The sequence below is a fragment of the Myotis yumanensis genome, unplaced genomic scaffold (genome assembly GCF_028538775.1).
Source record: "Myotis yumanensis isolate MYYU_CA2020_CCGP unplaced genomic scaffold, mMyoYum1.0.hap1 SCAF_3, whole genome shotgun sequence".
In the NCBI taxonomy this organism is placed as follows: Eukaryota; Metazoa; Chordata; class Mammalia; order Chiroptera; family Vespertilionidae; genus Myotis; species Myotis yumanensis.
In genome coordinates, this window is record NW_027223754.1 from 158,934,108 (window position 1) to 158,947,855 (window position 13,748).

Below are 13,748 nucleotides of genomic sequence, written 5' to 3' on the forward strand. Positions count from 1 at the left end.
GACCTGGGGTTCCCTGTGTACAGCTGTGTATATCCAGGGGTGTTCTCTGTCTGGTACTCGCTGCGGACGTCTATGTGTGTGTGATCCTCCCCTTCCTTGTGCCCTGCATGACCTGTGATGCTGCAGACACCACCATCCTGTGTGCAGGGGTGTGTTGGGAGCACGGAGGGGCATGTTCCATGTCCTGTTGTGCCCTCCACCCTGTGACCCATGTACTCGGTTGTAGGAAGTAAAGAGAACTGAGCACAATTCACTGGATTCTAGTGGAATCTTTCTCTAAGCAATGTTCCCCTTCCTGCCCTTCTCCCTGCCTTGGATCCACCTGTGGTGCTAGCGTTGGGGTCGGGGGTGTTTAATGTTGGTGGTCAGCAATAAAGGGCAGATCTGCCCAGATGCCTGTATCCCCAGGGTGCTGAGGGCAGCAGGAAAAAGGGGGGACCTCAGTGCATTGCCCCATCCCTTCCCCTCCTCCCTGGGCTAAAGCACAATGCTGTCCCCACAGATTGATGCACCCTGCATCCTCCAGCCCGACTCATGTCCTCCCCAACCTGCTTCAAGCCCTCTCCCACCACATCCTGGTTTTCTATGCTGTTTTGGTGCAAGTACAACTGTCGTAGTCATGGCTTTAGGATGGGTTCTGTTTATTAAAATCCTATTGCTCCTACTGGCCCTGTGTCCCGCCTCCATTCCTGTGGTTGGGGGGAAGGAAGGGCAGCTGGATGCCTTTCCACTGGCCCGTCAGCCATCAGAGACCAGGGGCCGCAGCTGCTCCTCCAGCAGGGCTATGGTGAGCATGAGGCTGCCCCCCAGCAGCAGCCCCAGCCCCTGCAGGAGCACTTCCAGGGGCGGGAGAGGCTCAGGAGGACGCAGCAGGGATGGCAGCTGGAAGAAAAGGAAAACATCAGGGTCCTGCCTTACCTGTCCCCGAAACATGAGAGGGTGTCAGGGAGTAGCAGCCCCCACCCCAGCTCTTCCAGGCCCTGGTCTCTCAGACTCTGCAGGCCTGTGGTCTACACCCTGTTCCATGTGGCCCTCTCCTCCTCCCCCCTCCCCCCCCATTCCTCTGCACTACCCCACACCTCACCATGTCCACCAGGGCGACATAGAGGAAGACCCCAGCCGTCACCCCAAACACCAAGGGAGTGAGGGGGACGGGGCCCAAACTGAGCCCCACCCCCAGGGCAGCACCCCCTAGTCCCAGAGCGCCAGACACTAGGCTCAGCAGCAGCAACCGCCGAAAGGGCAGCCCTGCCCGGAGCAGCATTGCAAAGTCACCTATTAGGAAGAGAGGACAGGGTAGGAGGGAATAAGCCAGGGCTGCCCCTCACCAATGTCACCCGCCAACTTCCACATTCCACCCCAACCCCACTCTGCCATTCCTACCCAGTTCGTGAGGCAGCTCATGGCAGAACACTGCTAGGGTGGTGCTGAGGCCGCTGGAGAAGCCGTCAGAGAAGGCAGCACCTGGGTTGCAGAACGAGGTGGGCAGTCTGGAAGAAAGCACTCCCCAGGGGCAGAGCCTACATTCCCTCTGCGGTCCTCTCATCTTCCCCTTCCTGGGGCCCTCTCCTACCTCCCCCCCCTCCCGCCCCCCCCCCGCCCCCGCCCCCGCAAGTAACTCGGTGCCCCTGACTGCCTCTGTCCCCTCCGGTCATACCGATGGCCAGCCCATCTGTGAGGTTGTGCAGACCATCTCCCAGGAGGACCATCCATGTTATACTGGTGTCACTGCTACCCTGGAGCCCATGACTGTGGCCTTGGTGCCCGGGAGGGGCTGGGGCTGGCGGCGGGTGGCTGTCCGGCTCCCTGCAGCCCTGAGCCCCTAGCTCTGCAGGAAGGAGGACAAGGACAGTGTTAGTGGCTGGAAATGAGAGTGGGAGCCTAGTCTTCATTTTCTCCTCCTGTTACCTGGAGCTGCCGGTAGGGGCTGAAGTGCCATCCCACTGCTGTCCTCTGGGTCCAGGTCTGGTATTCTGAGATCCTCCCTTTTTCGCCTGCAGCATCTCTAAAATAGGAGGGTATCCCTCCTGGTGGAGGAGGCAGCAGAGCTGGGGGCTAAGGAGAGGCCAGGCTACCGGCTGGGAAAATGAACACCTGGTTCTGTTTTTGGCACTTGGGGATGTATTTTGGCCTCTCCTCTCTTCCCAGTTTGGCATCTCCCTGCTGTTGCCTTGAACTCAGGAGAGGAAGCTATTGGGCCAGACAGAGTCCTGAGTCTATGCTGAGGGAGCCCTGCCCATTCCCTTAGCAGTCAGGGCCTGCAGTCAGGCAAACGGCAAAGCCAGGAGCACACTCAGCCCCTCGCCTTATGGTTCATGTGGCCAGTTCTTGGCTGGGACTCTGATCTCAGTAGGAGGAGGAAAAAAGAGTCTCACTCACTGGCCTGAGCCCTCGGCGCCGCAAAATCCCTAGCATGTTCTCCAGCAAGAAGAGCAGAAAGAGACCGCCAAGTACCGACAGCCCTGGACCCAGGTCTTCCTCTGGTCGCCCACTAGGTCCGGAGTGATGCCCTCCTTGTGCCTGACAGAGAGGAGGTCAGGGCAGACCCCAGAAACCCCTGCACCCGACACCGTCCCCCTCCTGGGTGTGAGGTGGCAGCCTTCACTCCTGTTCTACCAGAAGGCAGCTGTGGGCTGACGGGGAGGGATGTCCTATGACTGGGAACACTTGGATATGAGGGGCTGTCCACCAACGGGGGCAGGGGAATAAGGAAGGGGATCCACGTACATGTGGCAGCAGGTGTAGCAGCGCATCCCCACAAAGGGTGCCCACGGCCAGGGCCCCCAGGAAGCCCAGCAGGGGCCGCAATAGACGAGATCCCAGGAGACGAAGCAGCAGCAGTGAGAGGGGTGTGGGGAGGCTGAGCAGCAGGACTGCCAGGGCGCTGTGAACCAGGGCTGGAGAATCGGGGGAGGGGGGGCTAAGAGGCAAAGATACACTGCAAGGGGAGGCAGTACCCCAATGAACCCCTTCCTTGGCATGGAACCCACTCCCTACCAAGATTGAGGGTGCCCCACCACCCACTCTCACTCACTGACCAGATAGTAGATCCCCTGGTGGGGTTGGAACTGGGGCCTGGATGCAGACACGGCTGTCGATCTGATAAAGCAGGGCTGGGCATAGCAGAGCGAACTGCCGAGGGGTCAGAGGAGCAGCGGGGCTCAGGCCAAAGTTGACCAGCAGCTGGGAGCCATTCAGACACTAGGGAGTTGAGTTGGGAGTCACACATTCAACCGTGACTCCGATCTGCCCTTCCACCACCTGGACTCCTGGGTCTCTCCCAGGCCCCCTCTCACCCCCCACCCCACCCCCTGCATCAGGGAGGGACTGGGGGACAGGGACAGGTACTCAGTATGTGTTAATTAGTGAATATTCAAATAGTCAATCCGATGCAAATATTCAATTCAATGCAGATTGGCTGCTAGTGAACAGTGCCACCATTTTCCTCCCTTCCGAGCACCTGATGATTTCAGTGATTTAATCATGGAGTTGGTTGGACAACTAGAATTCTCCAGTCCAGATTCTTAGAAGGAAAAAAACCTGTAAAGCCATCAAACCTTCCTCTCAGCAGCCTGTCACACGTTTACCCAGCCTTGGCTTGAGTGCTTCCTGCTATGGGTGCTCACCTCGCCAGGTCTGCTTCAGGTTAGCTCTGGCTGCCCTCTGGTGTATGTGGAACAAGTTCCCTGTCTTTTCTGGGTGAAGACAGCTGTCAGCTCTCTGCAGGTCTCCTCTCCAGATAGCCAGCCCCACAGCCTACCCTGGGCTGCTTCTCTGGTTTCTCAAGTGTGACACCTAAGCCAGGATCACATACCCTAAGCCCACATCTGGATTGCCCTGGCCAGTGTAGCTGAGTTGTTAGAGAGTCAGCCCTGAAACCAAAGGGTCTTGGGTTTGATTCCCAGCACAGATGGGGGGCATGTGGGAAGCAACCAATTGATGTGTCTCTCACATCGATGAATGTTTCTCTCTCCCACCCTTCTCCCTCCCACTCTCTCTAAAAATCAATGGAAAATATCCTTGAGTGAGGATTAACAACAACAAAAAAGACCACATCTGGATTTTAAAAAAGGAACTGTATTAAAGTACTGACTCGTTATCCCTGGCTGGGTAGCTGGTTGTTTAGAGTGTCATCCCGATACGCCAAGGTTGTAGGTTCGATCCCCAGTCAGAGCACATACAAGAATCAACCAATGAGTGCATTAAATAGGTGAAACAGGGTAGAGGTGGGGTGAGTGGAGGTGGAAGAGGGCATTGAGGGGATAAATGATGAAAAAAAAAGTGGAACAACAAATCGATGTTTCTAAAATCACTAAATAAAAAATTTTTTTAAGTTACTGACTCTTTAAATATTTCATGCCATCTAAATCCCATGGCTCCTTCCCCTTCTCCAGAGATCATCAGACTCACATCCTCATTCCGATGGTCAGCCAGCGAATGGTCCAGCAACAGAAGCCTGTGAAACAGGTCCAGGCCCGAGGGGGCTGGCCCATGGGGTGGGTGGGGGGCCTTTGGCTCCTCAAGGTCACCCCACTCTGAGGGACCCAGAGGCAGCTCTGACCAGACATCCACATTCAATTTGGGGTCCTGAGGCCTAGATGGATGGGATAGAAAGTCAGATGGCCAGCCCTGGCCAGTTTGGCTCAGTGGTTAGGGGTCAGCCTGGGACGGAAGGGGCTTGCTCGGGTTCGATTCCTGGTCAAGGGTACGTATCTGGGTTGCAGGCTTTGATCCCCGGCCCGGTCGGGGCACGTGCGAGAGGCAACCCATCGATGTGTCTCTCACATCGATGTTTCTCTTTCCCTCCCTTCCACTCTCTCTAAAAACCAATGAAAAAAATATCCTCGGGTGAGGATTTAAAGAAAAAAACAAGTCAGATGCCCATGTTCTCTGAGAAGTCCCACTTGAGAGGCTACCAGAGGAAGAGGGAAGACCAGGCACTGGCTGGAGTTCCTGGGACCCAGAGACCATAAAATGTCAGTCCTGGGAGGACCTGAGAATTGTCAGCGTATAGGAACATGGGGCATGGGTGTGAGAGGAAATAGGAGTCAGGAACAGCAAAAATGCTACACATTGGGAGTCAGGTCAGCCTGGAGACATCGGGCTTTCGGACTAAAAGCAAGGAATCGAAGGGCACAGGGATTTGGAAAAGGAGAGCCTGAGAAGGCAAGAGAGGCAAAAGAAGCCTTGAAGGGGATACAAGGAGTCAGTTTTTGAACAATCTGTAATCTCAGAAACCTTACTTTAGGAACCAGAAGTAGACGACTGGAGAGGGATCTGAGCACTAACAAGAGCTGGGATGTGGGATCTGGGCCGGGGGGAAGGGTTAGTACCTGTGTGTGGCGTTGTCTCTTGCTGGGGGTGCAGGCCGACCAGCTGGAGGCCCATGCTGTCCCAGGCGCAGCCCCTGAACTTGGCCTAGCCCCAGGCTGTGGAGAAGCCTGGCCAGGCCCCCTGCAGTCAGCGTGCCATTCTCCCCGTACAGGTCAAACAGCTGGGCCAGGTAATGGTTCTGCTCCAGCTCAGCAGGGCCCAGATTGGGGGCTGAACCCCCTCCCCAGCTCAAGGCCGCACACACACACAGCCCAGCCAGCAGGGGACTGGTCAGGAGCCCCATTGTGGGGAGGAACTGGTAAGAGGCTCTGGTTCTCGCTTCTATTCCCCCCGGAACATCCTGAGGACTGTGCCCTGGAAGAGCAAGGAGGAAGGGTCAGTGCTCCTGCCCTGCTGCTCAGCTCAGGGCCAGAGGGGACCCCTCACTCCTCGTTCAGCCCCCACATTAAATTCAGCAGCAGCCCCCCCTCTAGCCTCCCTTCTCCCTCCCATGGCCTCCAGCTGTTGCAGTCTCTCCTCTCCTTTGCCAGTTCCTAGAACACCTTCTTTGACTCAAAGTGCTCCCCTCACCTGACCCAGAGCTGACGGCCTATTCCGTCCCCTAAACCCTCGCCCCCTCTGTCTCCCCCGCCAGTGCCCAGAACCTCACCTCCACTGGCAGAAGAACCTCGTCACCTTCGGCCCCTCAGGCCTTGCGGACACTAAGAGGCTCCTGAGTCGGGAGGGGAGCCAGCGGGGCTCAGCCTCCAGGCTCCCAGGTGGAATGGAGGCCACGTCAGATGGAAGGCTGGGATGGACAAGCCCCCCCCTTAGCCCACCTGCCTCGGGGCGGGGCCAGGGGTGGGGCAAGTGTGGGAAGGCTCACATGGTAGAGGAGTTAATGGTTCACTGGTCTCTTGGATGGGGTCAAAGGTCAGTCTCTGCTAGGGCCCCCAGTAGGGAGGGGCCACCCTCTGCCCCTGGAAAAGCCACATGGCTAAGGAGAATCTAGGCCTGGTCTTTTCTTCTAAGTACTCTACCCTCTAACCCAGTTGGTGCTATTTTAGCCTTCCCCTGCATACACTCTCACCCCCCCTCCCTTACATCTGGCACTGGGCTTCATTCATCACCACCCCGTCCCCACGTTCCCGGTTCCCCGGGAAAGTTGGACCCAGCTGTTCCCCAACTGGAGAGGAGGGTGAAGAAGCAGATTAAGTGGCAACCCACGTGCATAGGAAAGGCATTGTTTTTGGCAATTCCCCACCCCAGAGAGTCAGAGCCGGAGCTCTGGGAATCAGTGACCACGCGAGGGGAAGCTCTGTCAGAGGAGGGAAGGAGTATCTCCGCTCCCCTCCGATGTCCGACCTGGCTCAGAATCGGGGCAGCAGCCTGACTGGGGTGAGTGGTCCAAGGGGTCGAGGTTGGTATTACCTGATAGCAGGAGGCAGAAAGGACGCCCAGAGGAAGGGGGACACAGCCTTCTAGGTTCCAGCTGTGAGGGGGGTAGACAGGCAGGCGGGCAAGGGTCACCTGCAGGGAGGGGGCAGGGGAGGGGCACTACCTTAAAGGGGCAGGCCTGCTTTGCCTGGGCCTCCTTGCCGGGAACCTGTCTCCTCTCCGCCTCCGAGGCCGTTTCCCAAATGCCCAGCTGCTCACCTTGTCGTTTCCCCACAAAAAGCAAAGGAGTCGAGTACAGAGTAGTAACATTTATTGGGAAGAAGGGATTCAACTAGATTTCCACATCACACACGTACAAGAAACAGACCGTAACTCACTGCTGAAGAGGAAGGGCAGGCAGAGACCCTCATCCCAGGGCAGAGGCAGCTTCCGCTGGGCACAGGGGTGAGTAAGGGTGTAGGGTGGATAAGGCCTCTTCTCACCACCCCTTTAGTGAAGTTTAGTGGCTAAAATATTGCTACCTATCCCTCCCCACCCCCGAGCCAGCAGCCCAGCAGAGGCTGTGTTCTCTAGCAGACACTTGGGATATGGTCAGTGGAGGGGAGGGAGGAAGAATGTCTTGCTATCTCTTGCTGCTTCTCCGGGTTTCCTTGCCGTTACTGACAGGGTTGCTGGAGGGGCCAGGAGGGCCGGCAGGTGTATGGTTGGGTTGGCTTCGGGTGATTCGGGTGCTGGGGGGGTGGGAAGGAGCGTGAGGGGGGTGCGGGCCACCAGGACCTGGGGGGGCACTCAGTCCATTCCCGTTCTGGCTCTCAGAGGCTGGTTGTGGGAGAAGGGGAAGAAACACAGAAATTAGAGAACTAAGGTGGGAGAGGGGTGCGTCCCCAGGGCCTCCTCCCATGCCCCAGAGAACCGCACAGTATTTCATCAGCACAGCTGCACATTAATGTCAACTGGACCAAGTGCAAGGAATGTGGGTTGTGTGAATGGAGCCCCAGGAAAGACTGTCAGGTTAGAAGTTGCTACATGAACTCTAGTATGATATTTTTCTCTTTGAGTCATCTTGTATCATTGGGAATCAGACCTAGAATTAGCTATTTAGTTCTAGGCTCAAGGACCTCTGACAATATGCCCCTGTACCAAAAGTGACTGTGAAACTGAAAAAGCATGGGAAGGGGAAGGGCCTGAAGTTTGTGTTATAAGAAGGATCGTTAAGGAAAAGAAACACAACACAATAAACCCACACTCTCTCCCCACAGAGCCACCCGATGGAATTTTCTTTGAATCTTATTGAGTGTCCTTTACTAAACTCCAAGGCCCTTCTTTGCCTCTGTAACTTGCTTCTTTAGCTCTTTTCTTCTACAGCTCACTTCTACCACTGTAACTTTATAAATAAACTTTCATTTGTGTGTGTGTGTGTGTGTGTGTGTGTGTATGTTAAAAAGGCCTGGTGTGCCCTATCGGGTTTGGCTCAGTGGATAGCGCATGGGCCTGCGGACTGAAGGGTCCCGGGTTCAATTTTGGTCAAGGGCACATGCCTGGGTTGTGGGCTCGATCCCCAGTGGGGGGCGTGCAGGAGGCAGCCAATCAATGATTCTCTTTCATCATTGATGTTTCTCTCTCTCTCTCTCCCTCTCCCTTCCTTTCTGAAATCAATAAAAAGTATATTAAATAAAAAATAATAATAATAAATAAATAAAAAGGCTTGGTGTGTATCACAATGACACATGTTCATTTTGGAAAATACAGATGAGAATAAGGAAAAAAATTATTACACATTCTCTCACCCCACCCCTCCCCACTAATAAATAACGTGTGTGTGTGTGTGTGTGAGAGAGAGAGAGAGCACATTTTAAATGTGTGATTACAGCAGGTGTGTGAGATGACTCCCTGGTGCTCCCACAGCTGTGCATATCACTATCCTTGCACTCATGGTATATTATAATCATCGTCTGTGTGACTATCTCCTTTTTTTTCAAAATATATATTTTTTTATTTCAGAGAAGAAGCAAGAGGAAGAGAGAGATAGAAACATCAGTGGTGAGAGAGAATCATTGATTGGCTGCCTCCTGCATGCCCCCTACTGGGGATCGAGCTCACAACCCAAGCATGTGCCCTGACTGGGAATTGAACCGTGACCTCCTGGTTCATAGGTTGCCGCTCAACCACTGAGCCGCTCTGGCCAGGCAACCATCTCCTTCATAGACTACAAGCTCCTAAAGGCAGGTGCTGTTTTATTTACTCCTTGGCACCCCTCATCTATGAAAGTTTGTTAAATGAAGGCAGATGTCTGCCTCTCGCGTACCAGGGCACTATAAAGGCTAATGGGGTAGAAGTTATAGGCTAGTGCTTCTCAGACCACATTCCTGTTGAAACCTACTCTGCCAGACTAAGATATCTGCAGCCAGAACTGAAAAAATAATGCCCTTTCCTCGATTCACAGAAAAAATTTGGGGAGTGTCTAGAAAGTCAAAGGTAAGTTTTAATGCCAGACGTGTTTTTTGTTAAGCCTTTTGTATCTACTGGCAGAGGACAAAGTGGATAAACATCTGGCAAAGAATACCAGGGTAAACAGGTTTAAATGTACCATAATTAAAATGGAGACCTGAAAATATGTAATAGTCATATTTTCAGTTAAAAACATGGATGTTAATCCCCCCCACCCCCGGATGTTCATTTTTGTGGTGGAATTAAATGTTGCTATTTCATAGTGTTTCTAAAAAAACACATGACCCCTGGTGGTTCTGACACAAACAATTCTGAAAAACCATGGTAACTGGGGATGCAGACACAAAATGAGGAAGGGCTGAGGCAGCCTGAAGCCTAGTGTCACAGGGAGAAACCTGGCAAGATAGAGCCAAACACTCAGGGAGCAGGAGGGTCAGCTGAGAGATGATCCAGAAGGAGAAAAGAGCAGTAAAAACCAGGTTCCTGAGGAGAAACCACCACCAGACGAAGGAGGTGTGTTTGGGAATGATTCTAATTAAACGCTGCTGATGAGCAGTAAGGTCCCAATTCCTCAAGAGACCAAAAAGCAGGGGCTTGAAGTACATGAGATGGAAGAATCATCATCCCAAGGCCGCGAAGGGCAGCGGGGCCATTGGTTTCAAAAGCTGTGCAGAGTGTGCTTATGGTGAGTCATACAAGAAGTGCTGTGTATTAGAACTGGGTAACAAATCAAAATGAGCAAGAGAAAAGGGCAGGTTCTGCCAGACAAGCAGCAGAGAAAGACAAGCCAGAATGAAGGAGTCCAGTCTTTGTGGACAAACTGTTCTCATGTTTGCCTTTGAGTGGTAGTGGCAACAGGGTGCCAAGAGCTCTACCAGTCATAGAAACAGGTCCCCAACCAGATCTTTTCACCACAGGGATTTGCAAAAGAACTGGGAGAAGAACTGGCTGCGGGGGGGGGGGGGGGGGGGTGGTATACAGAGAAGAGAGATTTGGGAAAGGGATAAGGCTGGTCACCTCTCCGGGCTGGGGAGAGTAGGGGAACTAGGTGGACCAGTGTATGGAAGGGAACAGGTTTACCTGGAGAAACAGCAGGGGGTCCAGTGGTAGGCTGGGGAGCTGCAGGGCTGCTGTCGTTCTGCACCTGAAGGTACAAATTAAACTCAGACCTTTCTTCCTACCATGCTTCTTGGCCTGCCCTGCCCGCCCCCACATCATGGCCATGGGACTCACCGTCTTGTTGGGTGCCTGCTGGGCACTGTACTCTGGGTTTGGCTCACTGAAGTTAGGAACCTCAGAATAAACCATACAGAATCTGCAAGGAGAGAAAGTGGCCAGAGCTTCAGACCCATCCTCTGGGCCAGTGCTAGGGGCCTCCAGATATAGGACATGGACCGCACACCCTCATGCTGCCTTCTTGCAAACCTTAAATTTCCCCTCTTGGCCTGCTGCTTCTACATCCCCAAACCCGAGAGCACTTACTCTCCAATCTTCTGGAGATCACCCCCACGACCAGTGTACAATGTCAGACAACCTTTGAACACTGAAGCGTACCTGTGGGGGCACAAAATGCAGGATTCAGAGTACTCAGAAGAGTTACAGGGACGGTTAAACCCTCCCCCCCTTGACTGTTACTGCCCTGGGATAGCCAGTAGTCACCAGCCGGCTTACCCTTTGGTGAGCCGGATAATGTCCCCAGGCTGGATCAGGTTGCCCACGTCGTCCCAGACCGAGATATTGATGCTGCCCGTTTTGTCTGCCACTTTGCAGGTCCGAACTTCGTGACCGTCCTTGGTCTTGGTCACTCGGCCTGGAGGGAACAGATAAACGGGGTGGGGAGTGGTCAGAAGGATGAGATCTGGATATATTGACATATTGGTGGGGGTGAGGGAAAAGTACAAACAGGGCAAAGCTAAATCTCTGGGGCAGGCTGGGGAGGGGGTGGGGAGGGTGCTGAGCGGAAAGAGGCCCCTGAGACACTGGAGGCTTGGATCTGGCAAGAGTTGCATGTACCCTACATTTCAGGGCAACTCCCTGGGCTGGGATCTAGGAGAGCGACTGGGCGGGAGCCATGTTTTGGGGTGCACCCTGCCACTCCGGGAGCAAATTAAGAACGGAGGTGATGTTCTTCCCTTTCGGCCCCCCAACCCTGAGAACCCCCACAGGGGGTCCCCGGCCCCAGCATAGCCACCTGTCTCCAGCACAATGAAGATGAGGTTCAGATTCTTGAGCCCGGGCTTGATATCCTTCACGAAGGTCTCCGTCGTCATGCTGCCAGAGCCTCGGAACCCCACTGGAAGGAGGAAAAGGGGATGAAGGCTCATCGCCCGGAGCCTTCGCTCCCATGCTCCACTGCCCAAGGTCCACCTACCACACTCGCCTGAGGTCAGGCAGCCTCAAACCCTCTCACTCTTCTGAAAGGTTAGAAATGAACTTTCCCGGGGGCCTCCAACTTCAAGATCAGATTTCGGGGGGGTCTCTGAATAGGCGGCTTGGGGGCTGGAATGCCCCTTTCCGGGATGCTCTTTCAGTCTCAAGCCCCGAGGTGTGGGAACCGACGGAGAGGAGGTGGGGGAAGCCGGTGCAGAGCCAGGGAATAGAATCTTAGTTTCTAAACCTTCCCGAACCCTCACCCGCACCGCTCGGGACTCGGTCCCTCCCCTCCCCCACCCTCCCCCACCACCCACCCGGGCGGACGGCGGTGTATGCTGCTGAGCCGCCCGCAGGGGGAGCCACCGGCCCCCGCGGCCGCCGGATGCAGCTCACTGGAACGCGGGAGTGCGGGCATTCCCGGAAGTGTCCCCTGGCCTCCTCGGACCAATGAGCGCCGCTCTGGCGCGCCCCACGCCCCGCCACTGGCCCCCGCCCAGCCAATCGGGACTCGAGATTCACACGCCGGGAAGGGGGCGTATTCCAGGTATTAAAGGAGCCTGGGAACGGACGGGCTCCGCAGGGAGAAAAATAGGCCACCAGGGGGCTCCCCGGGTTCCAGTTTTCCTTGACGGGAGAATACGGTTAGGAGCTAAGGTTTTGTTTCTCTCCTAGACGTGACACAGTGGAAAAGGGAGCTAGGGTTGTGGAATGCAGCGGACAAAAGATTGAAACCTGACTCAGCGCTTCACTTCTTTTTCTGACAGTTATTAAATATGTAATTCTATTTTGCAGAAGAGCAAACGGAAATTATATAAAAAGCAGTGTCTAGCCCTAACCGGTTTGGCTCAGTGGATAGAGCATCGGCCTGCGGACTGAAAGGTCCCAGGTTCGATTCCAGTCAAGGGCATGTACCTTGGTTGCGGGCACATCCCCAGTAGGAGGTGTGCGGGAGGCAGCTGATCGATGTTTCTCTCATCAATGTTTCTAGCTCTCTATCCCTCTCCCTTCCTCTCTGTAAAAAAAAAAAAAAAAAAAAAAAAAAAATCAATAAAATATATTTAAAAAAACAAGTACTGAATAATGGTTATTAAAAAAAAAAAAAGCAGTGCCTCGCACACAGCAGGCAGTTTCCTCCTCTTCTCCCACTACTTTAGCTCTCATCTTTAATCTTGATTTGGGGTCCTTCCTTTTTAATGGACTTGGTCAGGGTCTCTGGGAAAAGTGGCATTCACACCACAGACAACAGGTAAATGCACCACCTGGAAAGAAATGAGACCTCGGCAGAGAGCAAAATTTGCATTAGGTTCTCTCACAGTTTGAAAGGCACTTGTTCCTAATGCCATCTCACTCACCTCAGGGTCCCCCAGTGACTGCAAAGAGGAGGCCCAAACCTTTAGTTTCCTTTGGGACTTATTAGCTAATCAACAAAACGTAGTTAGCTCGGTAATGTGTATAAACCGATGATACAGAGTCGTGGCTAGGTAGCTCAGTTGGTTAGGGCATTGACTTACAAGCCAAGGTTGCCAGCTCAATCCCAAGTCAGGGCACACACAAGAAGCAACCCATGAATGGATAAATAAGTGGAACAAATGGATGTTTCTCAAAAAAAAAAAAAAAAATTAAAAAATAAGCCAATTACAAAGGCACATACGTGCATTGCCATTTGCTTAGCGAACATCCTTAACAAATACTGTTGAATATCAGATCAGCCTAAGAGTTCTTGTCATTGTAATGCCGTCGCTTGCTTAATTAACCCCTTACTTTCTTGGCTTTAGGCTCCGCCTTGACTTTTCTCGGAGCGGATTCTCTCCCGCCCACCTCCCAACCTTGGTGTTGTGTCCTAAGGAAATCAAACCACAACCCAGGGAGAGGGGCATTTAATCTCCCTTCTCTCCCCTGAGGTGTTTCAGGAAATTCTACTCGTGTTCAGAGAGCCGACGTGGATGTGGCAGGAGTGCGGCCGGGCGAGAGGCTGGCAACCCGTTGGACATCGTAGATCAAAGCTCTGCGGTCAGACTCTCCCCACCCCCCACCCCTGGGTCGCCCTGTGGACACAGGATCTACTCCCATGACTATGAGTCACAGAGTCGGCAGCCTCTGGGAGGCCGATCCCGGCTCTGGAAACCGGGGGTGGGGGGCTGGGGGGGGGCGGCCCGGCGGATGGCAGCGCACCCCGCCGGCCAGCCAACTCGAGGCCAGGGCTTTCGGACACGGGA

At 54.0% G+C, this 13,748-nt stretch overlaps 2 protein-coding genes across 4 annotated transcripts; both read right to left on the minus strand.

Annotated features, from left to right (window-relative positions):
* Positions 1 to 631: 631 nt before the first annotated feature.
* SLC39A5 (solute carrier family 39 member 5) lies at positions 632 to 6,818 on the minus strand. Its single transcript, XM_070410001.1, has 12 exons — positions 6,745 to 6,818; positions 5,984 to 6,121; positions 5,334 to 5,688; positions 4,411 to 4,594; positions 3,039 to 3,201; positions 2,728 to 2,897; positions 2,380 to 2,520; positions 1,909 to 2,005; positions 1,658 to 1,828; positions 1,384 to 1,464; positions 1,085 to 1,275; positions 632 to 882 (listed from the first exon to the last, which is right to left on the minus strand). Exons 3-12 carry the CDS (start codon positions 5,615 to 5,617, stop codon positions 739 to 741), a joined length of 1,626 nt encoding a protein of 541 aa, XP_070266102.1. The 5' UTR covers positions 5,618 to 5,688; positions 5,984 to 6,121; positions 6,745 to 6,818; the 3' UTR covers positions 632 to 738.
* A 186-nt stretch (positions 6,819 to 7,004) lies between these two features.
* On the minus strand, positions 7,005 to 11,930 carry NABP2 (nucleic acid binding protein 2). Of its 3 annotated transcripts, none has more exons than XM_070410003.1 (7): positions 11,847 to 11,930; positions 11,351 to 11,452; positions 10,831 to 10,969; positions 10,642 to 10,713; positions 10,393 to 10,474; positions 10,240 to 10,303; positions 7,005 to 7,530 (listed from the first exon to the last, which is right to left on the minus strand). In XM_070410003.1, the coding sequence occupies exons 2-7, from the start codon at positions 11,427 to 11,429 to the stop codon at positions 7,334 to 7,336; spliced, it is 633 nt and encodes a 210-aa protein (XP_070266104.1). In that variant the 5' UTR covers positions 11,430 to 11,452; positions 11,847 to 11,930; the 3' UTR covers positions 7,005 to 7,333. The 3 variants fall into 3 exon arrangements, with proteins under 3 accessions (XP_070266104.1, XP_070266105.1, XP_070266103.1); XM_070410004.1 differs by lacking the exon at positions 11,847 to 11,930 and adding an exon at positions 11,540 to 11,817; XM_070410002.1 differs by lacking the exon at positions 11,847 to 11,930 and adding an exon at positions 11,531 to 11,817.
* Positions 11,931 to 13,748: the final 1,818 nt, after the last annotated feature.

Coding starts and splice junctions, on each gene's coding strand:
- SLC39A5 (XM_070410001.1), bottom strand. CDS start 5,617: ATGGGGCTCCTGACCAGTCCCCTGCTGGCTGGGCTGTGTGTGTGTGCG. Junction 3,202..4,410: donor CTGACCATCGGAATGAGGAT/GTGAGTCTGATG, acceptor TCAACTCCCTAG/TGTCTGAATGGCTCCCAGCT. Junction 883..1,084: donor ATGTCGCCCTGGTGGACATG/GTGAGGTGTGGG, acceptor CTTTTCTTCCAG/CTGCCATCCCTGCTGCGTCC.
- NABP2 (XM_070410003.1), bottom strand. CDS start 11,429: ATGACGACGGAGACCTTCGTGAAGGATATCAAGCCCGGGCTCAAGAAT. Junction 10,970..11,350: donor CTTCATTGTGCTGGAGACAG/GTGGCTATGCTG, acceptor TGTTCCCTCCAG/GCCGAGTGACCAAGACCAAG. Junction 7,531..10,239: donor ACCCCCTGCTGTTTCTCCAG/GTAAACCTGTTC, acceptor TCCCACAACCAG/CCTCTGAGAGCCAGAACGGG.